This window comes from Scyliorhinus torazame, chromosome 20 (assembly GCF_047496885.1).
Source record: "Scyliorhinus torazame isolate Kashiwa2021f chromosome 20, sScyTor2.1, whole genome shotgun sequence".
NCBI lineage: Eukaryota > Metazoa > Chordata > Chondrichthyes > Carcharhiniformes > Scyliorhinidae > Scyliorhinus > Scyliorhinus torazame.
Window position 1 is genome coordinate 6090994 of NC_092726.1, and position 23108 is coordinate 6114101.

General features: G+C 46.8%; 1 protein-coding gene across 1 annotated transcript in view; it reads right to left on the bottom strand.

Moving 5' to 3' along the window:
* Positions 1 to 23108, bottom strand: part of LOC140396833 (phosphatidylethanolamine-binding protein 4) — a 646458-nt gene that overhangs the window by 218846 nt on the left and 404504 nt on the right. Inside the window, exon 5 of the mRNA XM_072485589.1 lies at positions 13352 to 13397. Coding sequence (XP_072341690.1) covers positions 13352 to 13397 — 46 coding nt within the window. The remainder of the gene's footprint in view (positions 1 to 13351; positions 13398 to 23108) is intronic.

Here is a 23108-nt window from a genome sequence, read left to right on the forward strand (position 1 = left end):
ACAAGACAGGCATTGAACGCGATCTACCGGCCACACTGCGCCCAAAAGGCAGCCACAGCTCGGCTGCTGAAAGCTGGGAAATCCCTCTTTTGGGATCCACCCGACTCGCTACGCCTCCCGAGATCTAGTGCAATCTCGTGAGACATCGCAATCGGAATACCGCCGATTGTGGGCAGGATCATTATTTTGCAAATCTGCATATTGGAGCGAGACAACTAGTCTAACTCTATACCATTGAGGTGTTGGGATCACATTGCGTTAGGAGACCTTGGGCGAGTGCCATTCAGTGCTGGTCTCCACAAACAAGGGTCAAATGGAATGGACCCCGGGGGGAGGGAGGCTGTGGGTGCTCCCAGGAGATCAGAGGCCCTCATGGTGACTCTCTGGGCAGGGTGGCATCCTGATACTCCTGGTGCCAGCCTGGCAGTGTCACCTGGGTGTCAGCCTAGCATTGCCGAGGTGTCCATATGGTACTGGCAGGGGAAATGGCAGGGCGTCAGGCTGGGAGTGTCAAGGTGCCAATCGGGCATTTTCTCTGTGACGGGGATCAGGCCCAGGGTGTCCTGCGTGGGTACGGTGGAGTGCCCGGGAAGGGGGGGGGGTGCGGAAACACACCATTATTGGTGAGTTCCAGACTGTCAGAGAAATTACGCCTTTCCCCAAACGGATGGATTGGTAGGAAAGGGAAGCACACAGTGGACCAGAGGTGGAAAATCAAACAATGAAGGACTGGAGAAGGCGGGGGGGGGGGGGGGGGGGGAGCGCTCCCCAAAAAGTAAAAAGGGGAAAGACTGAGGAGAAACTGGAAAACAATAACAAAGATTTTGGCATCAATATACTGATGAACAAGGACCCAATGGAAATGAGCAAGGAGTGGTAGATGACTTTTATTGTGTTGACAGAACGATATTGCAAGTTGTTGATTTGGTATACCACTGATACTCAGTGTTCCTGTCAGATGGAGTTTAGGAAGATAACAAGGGTATCAATTCAGGATTGATGTGAGAAACATAAAAGGAGAGGTGAGTTCCTTTCATTCAAGGGTCATTAAAGCGTGCAATGCAAGTGGCCGTTCAAGTGGAGTTAATCGCAGCAATTGAAAGTGAATTAGAGATACAGTTAAAAGAATAAAAATCTGAAAGAGTTTGGGAAAAGGGCTAGGGTGAGTAGATAGCTCCATAGCAAGCTTACATTGGCAAGGGCACAATGTGCTGAAACTCCGACAATACGCTCTTACAAATGTAATTCAAACAAATCAGATAGCATATTTCAATGAAATTCAAGAATGTTGCTGTATTTCATTGAAGTTATTGCTGCACAATAGCACATTTTCCTGGCAGCTGCATTCGGTACAGATATCCATTTCTTGTATTGAGATCAAATGTCAAATAACTAATTTAAAAGACAGAATCGACGTTTTAGACAAGTTTGCTATCTCATTTTATCGTGCGTTTAACATTTTTCTGTAGATTATATACACATAAATAGCGATGATATAAAATGAAGAATGAAAACGTCCTTCCTTTATTCTTCCATTGTAGGGCGAAAGGAACGAAGCAGCATCTTATCGATGGAATATTTTTGCCCCCTTTCCCCGATTAAATGGGCGAAATGCAATTTTCACATCCCAGAGCTAATATTCAAAGAGAAATTTTGACCCTTTTTGTCACGTTGTGGGTGACTGTGACACAGGGTGGGTGTGGTACTGAGGGAACCAGGAGGGTCCCAGGTTGAACTGCTGATCTGTGCTTAGTTAGCTATCTCACATGGCGTCCTTGTTAGACAAAGCCAAATTAGCTTTTAACCTATCATTGTTACACTCCTCACTGGTAAATTTATTGAGAGCAGAAATCTCTTGTCTTGGTTTAAAAATGCAACTGCTTTTGTGAACGTCATTTTTAAAAATAAACACCACTCCATATGTTGAAGTAGGTTTGCAAGCTGTGTCACTCTCGTTGTTTGCAAATGTCACCAGTAGCAATCTCCTGATGAAGTTTCAGCCTGAGCGCTGTTATTCTGATGGGCTGTAAAGACTGTATCGGGCAGGGTGTCTTATTGTACAACAATAGGCATCACAGCGGGATGGAGTTCAATAACTCGGGGGGAAATGAAGGAGATTTGAGTTTTTGTTACAAATCACGGAGGCACATGATTCTCCACGTCTCACATTCTGTTCATAATAAAAGTAATTCCACTCATGAAATGAGAATCACTTCAAGAAAATGTAATTTTCTTCAAGGAAATAGGGGCAATTTTGAGCCTGCGGTCAGTGAGATACGGGCCGAAAATTTGAGGGGAATTGAAAAATGCGAGAGCCCCTCAATGGCAGCGTGGTGGGATATCCACTGCAGAAGGCCGGGAACATCATTTTAAGACACAAGAGTATCATTCGCGAGTCCTCCCTCCGGGACTGCCCCACTCACTGAATATCCATCAGTCACTGGTTGTGACATCAGGCTGGCATGATTTACAACAGCTGTATAAATACAGGAACCTGGCGGCCTCACCTCTGAAAGAGATACTGGAGATGAGCGCTCAGGTTGCCTTGACCATTCAGAGTGCCAGCTGCAGAGGGGGCAGCGGAGAGGACAGGGGGGACCCAGAGAGGTTCAACTCTCTGCATGTCTTGACTGTTCTCACTTTTGTCGGCTGCCCCCAACTCACCCTCTGCACAGGTTTGGTCCTGCTCCTCGCCTGCCAGCTCAAGGGCTCTCTCCTCAAAGGGCATGAGGCAGCTTGGGCATGACTCAGGCAGGCTGTGCTCACTCACATCAGTTGTGCTCTAACCTGTCCTGCAATGAGACAGATTTGGTGAGTGTAAGCAGGAGTCCTGCCAGGATGATGAAGTCTGTCACATGTGGATCGTGAGTGGAAACAAGATTGTGAGGAGCAGTTTATCTTCTTGGGATTGGGATCTGTGAGGTGGCTGGGTAAGAGGGTACCGTGGAGGTGTGAAGGTTGTGTGAAGGGGTGCAGATCCGGGGCCAGACCTACCCTGCCTGCACTAAGTAGATCATTCATCTTCTTCTGGCACTGTTGCCATGTTCTTATGCAGTGAGCTGGCACTCACAATTGTGGCTACTGCCTCCCAGGCAGGGGTGGTGACCTTGGTTGATGACTATCTGTGGGAACGTGGGTAGATACTGTCATGCCTCTGCTACACACCATTGATGGTTTGGTAAGGGCTCCCTCCTAAAATCTTGGTGCTGTCTTCTTGGCAGCCAATCCCCCGACTGGACTTGGGACAAATGCTGGGGAGTCATTTAAAAGGTGTCCCCTTGCATTGCGTAGCCTCACCCTTTCACGTCATCTTCCATCCATCCCCTCATTCCCATCACTACTTCTATTTTGACCCCAATATCCATTCTCACTTGTTCCACTCACTCACTTCACCTAAACACTCTGTCCACCCACTTCAACTGGCACCCTCAAGAAGGCCTGAGCCTTTTTCCTTACTCTCCCCTGAACTTTCCCTTCCATCTAAAAGATTTTGCATGTTTTCAAAATTCAGTTGGTTTGGTTTCTACAGCAAAGTCAAATCAGAAACATTCAAACACTAAGCCATGAGAAAATTATTGTGGATGCTCGAATCTGAAACAAAAACAGAAAAGGCTGGAAAATCTCAGCAGGCCCCAAAGAATGACTTGAGACATTAACTCTGTTCTCCCTACACAGATTTGTCAGGCCTACATTCAAACGCTGGACTGCTCATGCTAAGATCACAGGAGAGCGGTACCTGCAGGCCTGCGTGCCAGTTCCATCTCTGGGTGAATTTTGCAAATGCAGGATTTGGGGGAGGGGGCAGGGCTAGTCCATCAGGCTCACGGTTCTTGGAGGCTCTGGAGAGCAGTTTCGCTATCTGGAGGTGGGATCCTGACTGCAGACTGGGAAGCCAGTGCGAGACCAAAACTGCATTTGGTATAAACTTCTGTAGTCTATTTTGTAACAAATGAATTAGTTTTCTCTGAAAGTGTAATCAAAGGGATTGCCAACAAACTGATTCTGTTATTGCACAACATGAGTTCTCCCCGAGTTTCTTGAATGAAACAGGACACAAAATACTATTTCCATGTCATTTATGTTTGTCTTGATACAATGCTTGTCTGATCACATTCGGGAGCAGAGAGCAGCTGGACCTTCTCGAGGTTCAGGGGCTGTTCAGGCAAGTTCGAAACAAGTTCAAGACTGACGTCACAGGAAAGCAGTAAGCTGATCGGTTGGTGAGTAACCGACATTAGGGACCCTCTTTAAATAGCTGAAACTTAAATGACTGAACAAGATAACAGTGAGGGAACGAAGCTGGGAGGATAAAGGAATAAAGGAAAAGTGAATCAGAAAGCAGAACCAGGTGGCTAAAAAGACAAAGAAAGCGTACTGCAAGTTTATATTTCCTAAGGAAAATAAAACAGCTGATTGGGTGAATACAGTTACATTTGCCATTATATAACACCCCTCCCACCCACTTACTCTTCCAACTTCTTCCATCGGGCAGGAGATACAAAAGTCTGAGAACATGCACGAGCAGACCCAAAAACAGCTTCTTCCCCACTGTTACCAGACTCCTAAATGACCCTCTTATGGACTGACGTCATTAACACTACACCCTGTTTGCTTCACCCGATGTCGGTGTTATGTAGTTACATTGTCTACCTTGTGTTGCCCGATTATGAATTTTCTTTTATTTCCTTTTCTTTTCATGTACTTAATGATCTGTTGAGCTGCTTGCAGAAAATTACTTTTCATGTAATTCGGTACACGTGACAAGAAACAGAACCCAATCCAATGTAGGTAGAAAGAGGGATGAGGTCCTGCAACATGAATTTCGGGAGTTAGGCAGAAGGTTAAAAAAACAGAACCTCTCATGTTGCGATATTGGGACTACTTCCTGTGCCACGGGCGAGTGATAGGTCAGATACGCGTGTGGCTAGAGGGATGGTGCAGGAGGGAGGGCTTCAGATATTTGGATCATTGGGATTGCTTCTGGGGCAGATGGGACCCGAATAAGTGGGATGGATTGCACCTGAATTGAAGGGGGAAAAATATCCTGGCAGGGAGGTTTGTTCATGCTACTTGGCAGGGTTTAAACTAATTTGGAAGAGTACAATGGGTAAGAAGATGGAGTCAAATATAGAGGATAAACCAGACAAGTCCTGTGGGCAGTGCAGACAGGGTACAAATGGGAGGTTGGGAACCCAAATGCCCGAGGGGGGGCTCAAGGAACATAGAACATTACAGCGCAGTACAGGCCCTTCAGCCCTCGATGTTGTGCCGACCTGTGAAACCACTCTAAAGCCCATCTACACTATTCCCTTATCGTCCATATGTCTATCCAATGACCATTTGAATGCCCTTAGTGTTGGCGAGTCCACTACTGTTGCAGGCAGGGCATTCCACACCCTTACTACTCTCTGAGTAAAGAACCTACCTCTGTCATCTGTCTTGTATCTATCTCCCCTCAATTTAAAGCTATGTCCCCTCGTGCTTGACATCACCATCCGAGGAAAAAGGCTCTCACTGTCCACCCTATCCAATCCTCTGATCATCTTGTATGCCTCAATTAAGTTACCTCTTAACCTTCTTCTCTCTAACGAAAACAGTCTCAGGTCCCTCAGCCTTTCCTCATAAGATCTTCCCTCCATACCAGGCAACATTCTGGTAAATCTCCTCTGCACCCTTTCCAATGCTTCCACATCCTTCCTATAATGCGGCGACCAGAATTGCACGCAATACTCCAAATGCGGCCGCACCAGAGTTCTGTACAGCTGCAACATGACCTCATGGCTCCGAAACTCAATCCCTCTACTAATAAAAGCTAACACACCGTACGCCTTCTTAACAACCCTCTCAACCTATGTGGCAACTTTCAGGGATCTATGTACATGGACATGAAGATCTCTCTGCTCATCCACACTACCAAGAATCTTACCATTAGCCCAGTACTCTGTCTTCCTGTTATTCCTTCCAAAATGAATCACCTCACACTTTTCTGCATTAAACTCCATTTGCCACCTCTCAGCCCAGCACTGCAGCTTATCTATGTCCCTCTGTAACTTGTAACATCCTTCCGCACTGTCCACAACTCCACCAACTTTAGTGTCATCTGCAGATTTACTCACCCATCCTTCTACGCCCTCCTCCAGGTCATTTATAAAAATGACAAACAGCAGTGGCCCCAAAACAGATCCTTGTGGTACACAACTAGTAACTAGACTCCAGCCTGAACACTACCCAACAACCACCACCCTTTGTCTTCTTCCAGCTAGCCAATTTCTGATCCAAACGGCTAAATCACCCTGAATCCCATGCCTCCGTATTATCTGCAGTAGCCTACCGTGGGGAACCTTATCAAACGCTTTACTGAAATCCATATACCCCACATCAGCTGTTTTACCCTCATCCACCTGTTTAGTCACCTTCTCAAAGAACTCAATAAGGTTTGTGAGGCACGACCTACCCTTCACAAAACCGTGTTGACTATGTCTGATCAAATTATTCCTTTCCAGATGATTATAGACCCTATCTCTGATTAACCTTTCCAAGATTTTGCCCACAACAGAAGTAAGGCTCACTGGTCTATAGTTACCGGGATTGTCTCTACTCCCCTTCTTGAACAAGGGAACAACATTTGCTATCCTCCAGTCTTCTGGCACTATTCCTGTAGACAAAGCTGACTTAAAGATCAAAGCCAAAGGCTCAGCAATCTCCTCCCTAGCTTCCCAGAGAATCCTAGGATAAATCCCATCCGGCCCAGGGGACTTATCTATTTTCACACTTTCCAGAATAGTTAACACCTCCTCCTCATGAACCTCAAGCCCTTCTAGTCTAGTAGCCTGAATCTCAGTATTCTCCTCTACAACATTGTCTTTTTCCTGTGTGAATACTGATGAAAAATATTCATTTAGCACCTCTCCTATCTCCTCGGACTCCAAGCACAACTTCCCACTACTGTCCTTGACTGGCCCTACTCTTACCCTCGTCATTCTGTTATTCCTGACATATCTATAGAAAGCTTTAGGGTTATCCTTGATCCTACCTGCCAAAGACTTCTCATGCCCCTCCTGGGTCTTCTTAGCTCTCTCTTTAGGTCATTCCTAGCTAACTTGTAACTCTCGAGTGCCCTAACTGAACCTTCATGTCTCATCTTTACATAAGCCTCCTTCTTCCTCTTGACAAGTGTTTTGACTGCCTTAGTAAACCACGGTTCCCTTGCTCGACCACTTCCTCCCTACCTGACAGGTACATACTTATCAAGGACACGCAGTAGCGGTTCCTTGAACAAGCTCCACATTTCCATTGTGCCCATCCCCTGCTGTTTTCCTCTCCATCCGATGCATCCTAAGTCTTGCCTCATCGCATCATAATTGCCTTTCCCCCAGATATAACTCTTGCCCTGCGGTATATACCTATCCTTTTCCATCACTGAAGTAAACGTAATCGAATTGTGGTCACTATCACCAAAGTGCTTATCTACCTCCAAATCCAACACCTGTCCTGGTTCATTACCCAGTACCAAATCCAATACGGCCTCGCCTCTCGTTGGCCTATCTACGTACTGTGTCAGGAAACCCTCCTGCACACATTGGACAAAAACAGACCCATCTAAAGTACTCGAACTATCGCGTTTCCAGTCAATATTTGGAAAGTTAAAGTCCCCCAGAACAACTACCCTGTTGCTTTCGCTCCTATCAAGAATCATCTTTGCAATCCTTTCCTCTACATCTCTGGAACTTTTCGGAGGCCTATAGAAAACCCCTAACAGGGTGACCTCTCCTTTCCTGTTTCTAACCTCAGCCCATACTACCTCAGTAGACGAGTCCTCATCAAACGTCCTTTCTGCCACCGTAATACTGTCCTTGACTAACAATGCCACCCCTCCCCCTCTTTTACCACCTTCCCGGAGCTTCCTGAAATATCTAAACCCCGGCACCTGCAACAACCATTCCTGTCCCTGCTCTATCCATGTCTCCGAAATGGCCACAACATCGAAGTCCCAGGTACCAACCCATGCCGCAAGTTCACCCACCTTATTCCGGATGCTCCTGGCATTGAAGAAGACATACTTTAAACCCCCTTCCTGCCTGCCAGTACACTCCTGCAACTTTGAAACCTTACTCATGACCTCACTACTCTCAACCTCCTGTATACTGGAGCTACAATTCAGGTTCCCAAGCCCCTGCTGAAGGAGGCGGAGGACGCGAGCTAGAGGCTGGCCTAAAAAGGGTGATGGCTAGTCGGCTGGGTGGGGGGGGGGGAGCTGGAAGCCCCCCACCCAGGCTGATTAAATGGAACGTCAGAGTGCTGAGTGGGCCGGTCAAGAAGGCTCGTATGTTTGCGCATTTGAGGGGGCTGAAGGCGGACGTGGCTCACCTAAAGGTTACAGACCAGACGAGATTGAGAAAGGGGTGGGTCAGCCAAGTGTTCCACTCAGGGCTGGACTCAAAGACCAGGGGGTAGCGATCTCGATCAATAAATGAGTGGCATTCGAGGTAGGGAGAATCGTGTCAGACAAGGGGGGTAGATACATAATGGTGAATGGGAAGCTGGAGGGGGTGCGAGTGGTACTCGTGAACATATATGCTCCGAATTGGGACGATGTGGAATTTATTAGGCAGGTTTTAAGTAAGATCCCAGACTAAGAGTCACATAACCTGATCATGGGAGGAGACTTTAACACAGTTATTGACCCGGAATTGGACCGTCAAAATCCAGGACAGGGAGGAGGCCGGCTGCAGCAAAGGAATTGAAGGGGTTTATGGAACAGATGAGGGGAGTAGACCCATGGAGGTTTGCACGGCCAAGGGCGAAAGAGATTTCCTTTTTCTCACATGTCCACAAGGTATACTCTCCCATCGACTTTTTTGTTCTGAGCAGGGCGCTAATACCGGGGGTGGTGGATACTGAGCACTCGGCAATCGCAGTGTCAGATCATGCCCCGCATTGGGTGGATCTACTGGCTAGTGTGGAGGAAGGGCAATGCCTGCTGTGGATACTGGATGTGGGGTTGCTCGTGGACGAAGCGATCTGTGGGCGGGTTAACAAGTCCATCCAGAACTACCTGGAAACAAATGATACGGGGGAGGTCTCCACAGCGACCAGTTGGGAAGCTCTGAATGCAGTGGTCAGAGGAATTAATCTTGATACGGGCCCACAGAGAAAAGGTGGAACGGGCTGAGAGGGATAGATTAGTGGAGGAGATACTCCAGGTGGACAGGAGATACACGGAGGCCCCGGACGCAAGGTACTGAGGGAGCGGCGGAGGTTACAGGCGGAGTTTAGGCTGTTGACCACAGGGAAAGTGGTGGAACAGTTGAGGAAGACATGGGGGGCGATTTACGAGTACGGGGAAAAGGCAAGCAGAATGTTGGCGCACCAGCTCAGGAAAAGGGAGGCGGCCAGGGAGATAGGTAAAGTAAAGAGTAGAGGCGGGAATACTGTCCTGGACCCAGCGGGGGTGAACAAGGTGTTTAAGGACATCTACAGTAAATTATACGAGTCGGAACTCCCAGTTGGGGTGGAGGGGATGAGGCAGTTTTTGGATCAGTTGAGGTTTCCGGATCAGTTGAGGTTTCTGAGGGTAGATGAGGATCTGGTGGAAGTACTAGACCCCTTCGTCACCTTTGAATTATGTTATTTTCACTTTGAGTGTCATCGAGTCAGTCACAGAGTTTTTGCAGCACAGAAAGAGGCCCTCGGCCCATTGTGTCTGTGCCAGCCATCAACACCTCACTCTAATCCCATTTTCCAGCACTTGGCCTGTAGCCTTGTTTGCTGCGGCGTTTCAACTGCTCCTCTAAATGCTTCTTAAATGTTGTGAGTGTTCCCGCCTTTTACCCCCTTCCAGCCAGCGAGTTCATGATTCCCACCACCCTCTGGGTGAAATGGATTTTTCTGAACGTCTTTCTAAATCTCCTGCCCCTTACATTAAATCCATGCTCCCTCATTATTTCCCACTCTACTCAGGGCAAAAGGTCTTCCCATCAACCCTATCGATGTTTGTCAGAATTTTCTAACCCTCAATCAGGTCCCCACTCAGCCTTCTCTGCTCCAAGGAGAATAACCCCAGCCGATCCAGCCTCTCTTCATAGCTGGACATACGCTCCAGTCCAGGAAACATCCTCGTCAATCTCCCCTACACTCTTTCTCGTGCAATCACACCCTTTCTACAGTGTGGCGGCCAGATCTGCACACAGTTCTCCAGCTGGGGCCAAACACCCGTTTTACACAGCTCCATGATAACCTCCCTGCTCTTCTCTTCAGCTCCCCGGTTAATATAGGAAAGTAGCCCATATGCCTTTCGAACCACCTTATCTACCTGTCCTGCTGCCTTCAGGGATCTTTGGACATGCAGCCTAAGGTCCCTCTGGTTCTCTGTACCTCCTGGTGTCCTACCGTTTATTGTGTATTCCCTTGCCTCGTTAGTCCTCCTAAAGTGCCCACCTGACCAGTCCGTATAGATCATCCTGCAATCGAGGGCATTCCTCTGCGCGATTTACCACACCACCAGTTTTCCAATCATCAGTGAACTTGCTGATCATACCCCCTACATTCATGTCTAGATCACTAATGTATACTACAAACAACAAGGCACCCAGCACCGATACACCACTGGACACAATTTGCCAAATTGCCCTGGATCTCATGGGCTCCTACCTCTATTACGATCGCAACAGTGGCTATAATTCTGGACCGAGCCACCTATATTTTAGTTTATTTTGTAAGACTGTGCGGAAAGAATGATTCGCTCCAGGAATGATTGCGCAAAGAAATAGGGATTTGGTATTTTTAAAACTAAACTTTATTACTAACACAGTATTAAAATCTTCAACCTTACACTCAAAAATAGCTTACAATTAGCCCGTAAACAATACTACTGAATGCAAGAAATACAATACCCTTAATTATTATCTCTATTCCCAATTAAACAATAAAGGAAAACCATACAGCTCTCAATCCATCCTGCATCCCCAATGGCACAGAGCAATACTTGCTTTCCAGAACAGATTTGCTTCCTGTTAGAAAGGCCTAACTGCTCGCCTGACTTTGAGAAGAGCTGTGTCGAGATGGGACAAAACGCTCTACCACTGGGAGGAGGGTTGATGACAGTGAGAACTTAAAAGTTATGAATAACAAAAGGTTTATATGTGATTGCATGTGCGGGTCATCTAAGAAGGACCCCTAGCTATTTGTGCCTCTACACTTCCTTAGCCTTGCAAACTCTCCCACTACATCAATATGTATTCTCAGGATGCTAATCAGAAGTGGAGGCAGCCTGCTGCCTTCAATACCCTGTTACCTGAGAAGCCCTTGGTAGGTTCCTCCGGACTCTCAGGTGGCATTGGTGTTGCTGCATCACTCTGTTCAGCCTGCTGCCCTGGAGATGTACCAGGATCGCGGGGATTCAGAAGGGCTGGCGATTCCTAGGCTCTCCTGGGTGGAAGGCTCAGCTGTTCCAGCAGCTCCTCTTCCTTCCAGGTGTTTGTGGGGCCCTGGGTTACCCATGGGATGGAAAGGCAGCTGGAGTGAGCTCCAGAAACCTCAACATCACCGGCACTGCCAGTGCTCGAGGCTCACCATTGTCTGAACCATGGTGTTGCAGCTCCTCAGCCTTGGTCCTCAGGGACTGATCCATGCTTTGGAGTTCAGCAGTCGTGGACCTGACGTCGTGCCCCAGTCTTTCCACTGTGGACACCACCCTTGCAGTGTTGGTCTGGATGCCACGCATCGCTGGCAACAGGAGACTTTGGGACTCCACCATTCAGCCATGCAGTCGCAGGAACGTTACTGACACTCCCCTCCTGGCATTCCTGGCTCTGCCTCTGCATTTAAAGCAGCTGCATCCTGGGATACAGCAGACCTCCGACTTTCCAGTCCCTGGGACCTTCCTGCCTCTGCCTGATGTTCATCAGAAGCAGTGTAGTGCTCACCAGAAAGTGATCCAGAAGCCTGCCTACTGAGGCCGTCCACCGAGGTGTATGTCTCTGCAATGGTGGATGCTGCGGGTTCTGATACTTCATCCGTGTCCTCCTCCGTAGTGCCTTCGAGGGTGTGCGGTGGAGCACTGTTGATTGACAGGCTCTTTAGTTGATTTCCTGCTGGGCAAGGTACATAGCTTTAGAATATTGCCCGGTCAGGAATTTAGATAACAGAGCACTCACTGGAGACTGATCATCTGGAAGAAATGCAGTGGCCTCTCGATTTTCTTCCGCACGTCAACCTTGCTCTGAGTGCAGGCCTGCTTCTACCCCTCCCTGCGAGCTCTGGCCCTCTTCTCGAATGGAGTCAGGATCCTCAGAGTGGGCATTCCACCTCCCGTTTTCTCTCTCTCTCCGGTTGTGGGCTGTCTTCACTTGCAGGGGCACAAATCCGGACAGTGTGAGCTCGACGGCTGGCATGTGTGCACACTGTGCCGAAGCAGGAAGGGGTTCTGACGAGGAGTGTCGGCGGGGGCATTTGAGGATGATGCTGGGAGGTGGGGTGCTGAGAACCTGCGAGGTGGCAGCTTGTGGGCTCCAGGTGATATTCTGGGGGTTACAGTAGGGCGGAGTGCCAAGAAGAGACAGGGACACTTCCTCTTACTTATCATTTAGGCCATTCATCCTGAAACTGCTCTCCCGTCCTCTTGGTCAGGCTGCATGGGCTGACCAGCACTGTCACTGTCTCCCAGGTGGGATTCGGTACCTTGCTGGAGGGCCTCCTGCCAGCCTGAGGGTACATTGTTGCCCGCTTCTCCACCACAGCATGCGGGTGAGGGTTCCCTCCGTAAATCGAGGAGCTGGTTTCTTTGTTGCCACCCTCTGTGGTGGAGGCCTGGAGGGCAGGCGGATCAGACACTTTGCGCCTCAGGTTAATGTTAAACTAATAGTTAATACCCAGTTGCAGCATTTGTACCGGCACTTCGAGAGTGTGTTTCAGGAATATTTGTTTTGTTGAATTTTTGGGGTATTGGAAAAAGGCATTTTCAGTGTGCTTAATTTCACCTTTCCAGATACAATTGTGCTTTGTATGAGTCACTGAATTTGTTTTTAGTTTTATGCATCTGTAAAAGAAGACATTCAGGAAGACTGCAGGCAAGGAGAAGTGACCCAAGGGTACCTGTAACAGGAAAAAAATACCAGTGGGAGATATACCTTTAAGATCAGTGTGAACAGCCTTAGATATTCTCTTTATTCTGTGAGAATTAATAAGCACACCTCCTCTTCTGACTAAGTCACTGAGCAATACTTGTGTCATCGGACTGGAGGAGTGTTTGTGCCAGCCCATACTCTCAGCTGAGGGTGTATACATCGGGGTGAGTGGCTGTGATGGGGGTGGAAAGCACACATAAAGGGATTGGTGATCAATGTAAGTTTACCTGAGAGTACTGTGCCTTGAATCATTCCAGCCTGTAGATCTTCACCCTGTTCATGAAAAATAGGAAGGAGAAGAGATATTCTTAAAACATAGTATTCGGCAGCTACAAACATTAAATATCCAGGCAGTTATTCAGATTTTTCCCCACAATCGAAGACTGAATTTGCTAACCCTGGATCAGGCTCTGAGAATAAAGGCTTGTTGCTCTGGCTCATTACAAAGACAGTCAGAAGGGTTGAGAACAGCTGCAGAGTAAAACTCCCTCTTCCCTGCCTCAGCGAAGAGCCTGACACCAACCCCAATTACCACTGCTAAATTCATTATATCTCACACCGTACTGTCCCAATCGTAACACTGGGAAACTGGTTTCTGGTTTGAGTCTGCCCTACTTAATCCACATCAAATCCTTAAAACGAGAATGGAGCTGCTCTGGATTTAAATCCAAACCCCTGATTTGAATGGATAATGAGGCAGCCACCGATATCCCACAAAATAAATACGGCGGGATTCCACGTTCCTGAGACTAAGTGTTGACGCTGGAGCAGAATTGGTGGACTTCCACGACAGCAAAACTGGCGCCGCACCTGGACCGATTCAGCAACTGCTAAGGGACGAACACCAGCGTCACGTGGAACACATCGATTCCTAAGAGAAACAATGCCGGATTTGCTGGCTTTGTGATTGACACCCAGGAGGCTGAAAAGCTGCAGCCGCAAAGACACACTTGACTCCCCACACACACACCAGCACAGCCAACAAGATGGCAGCAAGGAGAACGGCCCCGAGATTTAGGGACACCAAGCTCGAGACCTTCCTGGATGCGATGGAGGAGAGGCAGGCCACCCTGTATACCAGCCCGGGAAGGACGCTGCAGTTGCCGCCGTTCGCCATGCCTGAGCGCAGGTGGCAGAGACGGTCAGCGGCACCAGCAACAGCATCCGGAACCTTCTGGTGTCCCCTGTTCCCAGCCATAGCTACAGCCACAGCCAGGAGCCCATCGTGCTGAGCAGCGATGGTGACACCGACATGGTTGGTGTTGGTGAATTGGCAGCCCATTTTACATCTCGTTGGACTTTTATTCTCAATGACTTAAGAGTTGGCACAGGAGGGAGGGTTTTAGATTCCTGGGCCACTGTAGCCATCACGGAGAGATGGTTGAGGGAGTGGCAGGATTGGCAGTTTAACATCCTGGGATACAGAACCTTCAGGAGGGACAAGGGAGAGGACAAAAGAGAGGAAGCCATTGCACTATTAGTTAAGGAGAGATGAGATCTTTGGGGTGGCATTAAATGAAGATTTTTGGGTAGAGCTTCGGAATAAACAAGGGACAGCCACATTGCTACGTGTTTATTATAGACCCCCAGACAGTCAGTGGGAAATTGAGGAGCGAACAACAATAGGGTAATTATAGGGATGATTGCAACTTGCCCAACATTAACTGAGATAGTCATTGTGTTTAGGGCTTAAATGGAACAGAGTTTGTAAAATGTATACAGGAGAACTTTTCAGCTCAACTGTGGGGGGTCCAACAAGGGGTGGTGCAGTGCTCAACCTAATTGTGGGGAATGAAGCCCGACAGGTTTTTGATGTGACGGTGGGGGAGTATTTTAGTGATAGCGATCACAAGAGACAAATTGCAGGAAAAGGTCTTGGATTAGGGGAGAGCAGACTTTAGTAAAATAATGTAGGATTTGGCCACAGTAGATTAACAAGTTACTGATGGGGGGGATCTACAGAAGAGCAATGGTAGGTGTTCAAAGAGGAAATGGGAAGGGTACAGGTCCAACATGTTCCCTCTCAGGTAATAGAAGGGAGTAACAATCCCAGAGAACCATGGATGACAGAGATATTCAGGATACAATGAGAAGGAAGAGAGAGGCTTTCAATAAGTACAACGGGAGCAAATTAACAGAGGCGTTAGTGGAGTACAGAAAGTGCAGAATGGAGCTGAAGAAAGTATTAGGAGAGCAAAGAGGTGATATGGGAAATTTCTAGCTGGTAAAAGTAGGGAAAATCCCAAGATATTCTACAAGTATATCAATGGGAAAAAGATAACTAAGGAAAAAGCAGGGCCTATTCGGGACCAAGGAGGGGATCTGTAGGTGGAGCCAGAGGACATTGGTAGGGTGTTAAATTAATATTTCACATCTGTCTTCACCCAAGATAATGAGGAGGCAGATATGGAACTCGGAGAGAGAGACTGTGAGGTTATTGAGCAAGTTGTCAGAGGGAGGGACAAGGTTTTGGAGGCTTCAAAGTGGAGAAATCTCCAGGTGCGGACAAATTGTGTCCCAGGTTGTTGTGGGAGGCGAAGGAGGAGATTGCAGGGGCCCTGATCCAAATTTTTAATTCTTCTCTGGCCACGGGAGAGGTGCCAAGGGACTGGAGAACCGCAAATGTGGTCCCACTGTTTCAGAAAGGCTGTCATGATAAGCCCGGGAACTAAGGCCAGTGAGTCTCACATCAGTGATGTGCAAACTAATGGAGAACAGTCTGAAGGAGAGAATCAACCTCCACTTGGAGAGGCAAAGTTTGATCAGGAATAGTCAACATGGCTTTGTCAGAGCGAGGTCATGCCGAACAAATTTGATTGAATCTTTTGAATACGTGACTAAGTGTGTAGATGAGGGTAGTGCAGTTGATGTAGGTTACATGGATTTCAGCAAAGCATTTGACAAGGTCCCACATGGGAGATTTATTAAGAAGGCAAATGTACATGGGATACAGGGAAACATGATGAGGTGGATTCAAAGTTGGCTGTAGGAAACAAAGGGTGATGATAGACGGCTGGTTTAGTGTCTGGAAACCAGTGTCCAGTGGCTTTCCAAAGGGATCTGTGCTGGGTCCCCTATGATTCGTCATTTATAAAAATGACTTGGGTAACTATGTGGGGGGCAGGATCAGTAAGTTTGTGGATGATACAGGGATAGGCTGGGTGGCTAACAGTGAGGCTGAGGGTCTTGGGTTTCAGAAAGATATGGACGGGATGGTCAGATAGAATTTAATGCTGAAAAGTATGAGGTGTTACACTTTGGAAGGAGCAATTTGACAACAAAATATTTAATGAATGGTACCACACTGGGGAGTCCTGAGCAACAAAAAGACTGTGGCGTGTTTGTAAATAGATCTCTGAAGGCAGAAGGGCAGATTAATAGGGTAGTGAAAAAGGCATATGGTACACTTGCCTCATCAATCGTGGCACAGATTACAAAAGCAAGGAAGTCATGTTGGAGTTAACTTGAACATTGGTGGGAGCACAGCTGGAGTACTGTGTGCAGTCCTGGTCGCCGCATTATAGGGAGGATGTGATTGGACTGGAGTGGGTGAAGAGGTGTTTCACCAGGATGTTGCCTGGGATGGAACGTAAGTTATGAAGAGTGGTGGATAGACTTGGGCTGCTTTCTCTGGAGCAGAGAAGACGGAGGGTGACCTGATCGAGGTGGACAAGATTATGAGGAGCATGGACAGGGTGAATAGGGAGCAGCTGTTCCCCATAGTTGAAGGGTCGGTTACGAGGGTACACGAGTTTGTTATGGGCCAGGGTTTAGAGAACCCCAAAGTGTAACATGGAGTTCACCTGACCCACGACTTTTAATAGATTGTGGTATGGGGAGCACACGGCCCACTCTACAGGTGTGGTGGAGCAGAAATGGAAAAGTATTTTTTAAAATAAAACAATGTTTAGTCTATGAACTCAAGTTTCCCTTTTTAAAACAGAGTGAACATCTTAGTAACCATCAATTCAAATACAATCCCCAAAGAATACTACACGAAGTAATCCTTAATAACTTCCCAAACAACATCCAGAAGACAAAAGAAACGCCTTTTAACAGAAGCACATTAGGTTTACATTCACTACTGAGAACATTTATAATTCTGAATTCACCAAGTGATCAAGAGATAGTCTTTTCATGGCAGAGAGATCAACAGTACACCTGCTCTGTCTGGCTTCAGCTCCAACACCGAAAACAAAACTAAAACACTGCAGCAAACAGCCTAAAACAAAAGTAAAAAGCTGACAGACAGCCCAGCTCCACCCACTCTTTGACATCACTACAGTAATAAACACCCATTTCTTAAAGGTACTCTCACATGACAAGTTCAAGGTGAGGGGCAGAAGGTTCAGTGGAGATTTGAGGAAAAACCTTTTTACCCAGAGAGTGATGATGGTCTGGAATGCACTTCCTGGGAGGGTAGTAGAGGCGGGTTGCCTAACATCCTTTAAAAAGTACCTGGATGAGCACTTGGCACACCTTAACATTCGAGGCTCTGGGTCAAGTGCTGGCAAATGGGATGAGGATTGGCAGGTCAGGCGCCTTGCATGTGGCGGTGCAGATTCGGTAGTCCGAAGGACCTTTTCTGCACTGTATTTTTCGGTGATTCTGTGACTTCATTGAGCATCGGGAGAGATGCAAGGCAGATATTGATTCACCATCACTCATTTTACACAATCACACATTATCAAATTGATCCTGCGCTCAAAAAACATGCTAACTAGCCATCATATTTAAATCCCTGAAACATTTCCATGCACACCTCTATTGATTCACTTGGCACATAGAAGCTATTTCTGAAAAGACAGTCAGAATTTAAGTTCATCACAGAGCTAACAAGTGGTCAACTGCCTCTCCATCTGACAGACTGCTCATCAAGAATTGGTTAACACTTTCCTCCAGCGTCAGACGCACAATCCCACGAGTCAGTAACAGGAATCGCGCCGGCGAGAACTCGATTACTCATTTTTGCCGCCTCTCACCAGTGATGTAACAAGGTTCCCGACTCATTTCAATAAATTATAATCTCATCAACAGGCTTCCTCTCCGTATCATCCCCTCACATTACACATTGGCAAGGTTTACAGCTCCTTTTTATGACGTGAACCAGGCGAAGGGAACCCACTGGGGGCGCACAGGAAAGCACAGCCCCCGCGGGGAGGCAGGGGAAGAGGAACACGGCCATCCAGCACCCTAGCAGTGCCCTCTGGGGTCCTCCATTGGGGATGGGGTGGGGCTCCCCTTATCCATGAGTGGTGGGGTTCACCGTGTCCGTGATGGATTTCCTCTTATTTGTGGAGGGGAGGGGGGGGGGGGGGGGTTCTCCTGTGTCTATGGGGTTCTTTGTTTTTAACTGTTTTTTTTTGACAAAGTGTCAGACGATCTGGAGTGAAAACCTGGCTGTTTTTCTGGGAAGAAGCACGCTGGTTTTCAGTCAGAACCTGACACTTTGCCATCTTTAAGGAAGTGGGAGTAAATTCTTTGTGTGTTTGTATGATTTTCCTCTGTCTGCTACCTGAATGAAACTATTTGATCTGTTTAACTGCACCACACTAGCACACACAGCAATGTCATTTTGAGAGCATGGAGAACTCATCTCCAAATGTTGACAACAATTATTTGTTGGCTGAAATGTTTCTCCTTATTGAAGCATACACATGTTTATGTTGGTCTCAATCTCTGGGCATGTATAATGTTGCACATTACCCTTAAAAAGAATTCTGCAGGGAAAGAACCGAAACTGGATAGCCTGGGGTGGAAAGTTAACGCTCCTATCATTTCGACAGAAATTCTGTATCACATTTCTCAGGTTACATACAGTGAAGTTCACTGTACAGAAATACATCGGTTATTTGCAAGATTGTTCTTTTATCAGATGAATGAGTTCAAATCCAGTCCAGAGAGCAGTGATAATGATTCAATTAATGCTATTACGATTCCAGACCAAATTCCAACAATTGCTCGGATACCGGACAGAAACTCCAATATTTAATTTAATTTGTAAGACTGTGAGGAAAGGTTACTAGACTCCAGGAGTAATTCCAGACACAAATAGGAATATGTTTTTAAAATAAACTTTATGACTACCACAGGATTAAAATAACTTGAACATCATTCAAAGAAATAGTTTACATCTACCCGTTAAACAATGCTTAACAATGACAAGGAAACACGAACTCCTAACTGCTATCTTTTATCTCCAATCAAGTAAAACCCACCTCAGGTCAAAATCCACTTTTAAATACAGTTAGATAACCAAAGAATATTTGCTATAAAGAGATGTCTTGGATAAACCGCTTTGAGAGAGAGGTCCTTCAGGAACCAGCCTGCACATTCTTGCCTGTGTCAAACTATTGTTTAGCTTCCCAGCATTTGGCAAAAAGCTGCTCGTCTGGTGATATCCCCAATGTAAATTGAACTGAAACTCAACACCTGACTGCTTCAGCCCCTGGCTCCTCCTATTAACCCTATCACCTTACTAAAGCTAAACACAATGGGTGCGATTTAATGGCTGCATTGCGTTTAAGCGAGAGAGCGATGAGGCGTTAAATCGCAAGAGGCGCCAAAATCGAGAACCGGTCTGTTTGTGGTCTAACCGGCTCACTCCCGTTGCCGAAATCAGGATCCCACCTTAGCGGTGGTGAGAAACCAATAATCACCACTTAAGCCCAATCTCCATACAATTAACAGGTGCGACCCCCGATCAAATGGCCTTCGTGATTGAACAGCCTCCCTGGCAAGTGGTCGCGTGGGCGTCGATTAGCCCTCCTTTTTAAAAACAGGAATCTGGAGGATGTGCCCCATAGCTGTTGGCTAGCAATACAGGGTTGATGTTCAGCACATCTAATATATTTTTAACAACTTTTGGCAAAGTATTGTTGCTCTGTTTCTCTGATTATGAATATGGCGGTCAATATGGTTGCCTTCCTTAATCCTAATTATGTTTGCTTTAGAGTCGCCAGGTATGTCTCGATACCACCACAAGGTTCAAACCCGAATACTAATCAAAGAGCCAATACACCAGTCAGTTAGGTCAAAGTCAATACTATGTATTTACACACACAGTAATATCTACTCATGCACAAAGTACTACAAACTAAACTATCTCTAATGCTAACGCCTATACTTAGCTTTGGGCGCCCACTCAGCCAGAGGAACAATGGCCGTTGTTCAGATCTGAGGTTGTTGGGTTTGAAGTGGTACAAGAGAACAGCTAAGGTCGTCTGTCTGGCAGCGAGTGTTGACCTTGGACTTACTTGCTTCTGGTGCGGCTGGTGGATGGGTCTCTCCACTTTGAGAGCCAAATCCAAGAGAGCGATTCTCTTGTGGGGGTTCCTTCTTATACCCGGAGTGGCTTCGCCCGCTTTTAGGCGGGCCTTAAACTTGGCCCCAATTAATTGGGCCGCTTCTCGATCATTGGTATTGATCTTGACCAATAAAGGTGCGGGTGCCCTGATGGCTGGGCGTGTCTTTGGTGGCCGTTGGCCTTGCTTTGTTTGTGCTTTCGGTTGGGGAAGTGGCGCCAGGATGTCTGAAACAGTATCGGTTGCTTCTGTGTCTTTCCTTTGTTCCCGGAGATGGGCCATCAATATGCTAATTTACCTATAGTTTCAATTCTGTCTGGGAGCTGTTTCTCCAATATGCATACAGGCTCTGTGCCTGCTTGTTTTCCTACCTTTGTCCACAGTTCCCTACATTCTTTGCGAGTGTCCATTTTGTATTCTGGAAGTGGCCATCCCAGATGGCTACAGTATAATAGGTATGTAATCAAGGTCCGTTCTCCTTCTAAAACCTCCTGATTCTATCATCACGACTGACACAAGAATTGAATCACAGGTACAAATCCGAAAAGTTGCAATTTCATTTTACGTTAAAAATTCCAATTTCTGAACAATATCTACACACTTTACATACACAAACAAACACGAACCACAAATATCACCATTAGGAGGTTTTTCCTCTGTTATGGAGGGTGAACAAATAGCTTTATAACTTTGACAAGTGTGCCATGTAGGACTTAAGCTCTGGCAGAACACCTGAAGAGACCATTGTTTTTTGGGGGCGAAACTTGAATGGTATGCTTCTGGAACACTGAAGGGAAAGCTCGTCGTCATTTCTATTAAGCTGCATTGTTATGATGCTATGTGCTAGTTAGGGCTCATGAGAAAAAGGAATGCACCAAACCTTGTATAGAACACAGATTTGCATGCATTCAAGCTTGGTACAAATAGGTTGAACGACATAACAAAGTAAAACATTAATGGCTGGATTCTCCAGTCCCCTAGCCTTGTGTTTCTCGGCGGCACCCCATTCACTGGTGGCGGGATTCTCTGTTCCCGCCATTTGTCAATGGGATATCCCATTGTCGCCACCTCACGCCACCTGGAAACCCAAGGGTAGGGGTGAGCTGCTGGCGGGAACACAGAATCCCGATGACGGAGAATTCAGGTTCAAATGTCCAATTCGAGAATCAATGATGATTTGTTTGCCATGGCACACCAGCGATGTACTGTGAAAGAGAAAAAAATTTACTTTGGCTTTGCACATCCTGAAGCCCAAACAAAAACTTTCCAAAACAGTTACAGCGATCTTAAAATGAAGATGATGGATGGAATGTGAAACAGGACAAAATAGTGGCATGGCAACCTGTGAAAACTTTACCAGGGGGCAGCACGGTGACCAAGTGGTTAGCACTGCTGCCTCACGGCTCTGAGGTCCCAGGTTCGATCCCAGCTCTGGGTCACTGTCCGTGTGGAGTTTGCACACTCTCAGTGTTTGCGTGGGTTTCACCCCCACAACCCGAAGATGTGCAGGGTAGGTGGATTGGCCACGCTAAATTGTCCCTAATTGGAAAAAAATGAATTGGGAACCTAAATTTAAAAAACAAAAAAGAAAATTTAACCAGGCAAAAAACAAGCAATTTCAACACAGCTGTTAGAACATTGGAATGACAGTGGATCATATGTGGAACAAAACCAAAACTCCAGCTCAAATAGGATGCCAAGGATGCTTACCACGGGACTTAGCCAGGGATATTAATATATTTCATTCATGCAGTGGCTCTCTCTAAAATTCACATATTAACTAAGTAATCAGGTTAAAAATCAGCGCAAACATTGAAGAGTCAACAACCTGAAACATTAACTATGATTCTCTTGGCAAATGCTTCCTGACCTGCTGAGTGTTGTCAACAAATTAAGTACTCAGAGGGCATTGAAGCGGATGAGCGTGTTGAAGGTCGGGCTTTAGAGGCATGGAAGGGAGATTTGGAAAGTTGGTGATGGGGACAGAGCTGTGAATCACGACTCAAGAATCTGCTTAGGTGACGCATCCAAAGGTCACGGAACACCAGTGTTGGGAAAGAGGTGTCTTTGGGCAGCAGCATTTGTGAATGAGTGGTCCTCCAGGATAGCCTCTGCTCACCCCGCAAATGGGCAAAGAGCTGGAAAAAGTGCCTGTTAAATAGGCTGTCCCACTTTCTCCTGGCTGGAGAACTAAACCCTGTGGGATCACGATCTTTTGTGGTCAAAGAAAGAAAGATCTAAATTTTGCAACTTTGAATGTTCAATGTTGTCGCACCCATGGATTATCTCAGAGTGGCTGTCTGGAAAGCAGAACCCCAACTGTATCAGGTGAACTGTCAAGACTCCAAATTGACATCACTGCAAGAATCAAAAGTCCAAGGGGAAGGAGGTCAATGTCACAGCCCTAAAGCAGCTCCACCAAAGAGAGGAATTCCAAACGCAGCGCACAACCAAGCTGTAAAATCGTTCCACATCCAAATCCATTTCAGAACAGTGGAATCCAATTAGGTTATCTCAACTAGACTCCTGTGCCCTGACCATTGGGTCCCGGCATTGTCGGCATCAGGACAGGTTCGTCGAAAACGATGCAGAAACAAAAGCGAGTGGCCTTCATAGAAGAACCCAAGGTCACAAGTAAAGACGGCAGCATTCCAAAGCTTGGTTGGCACTCAAAAGACAA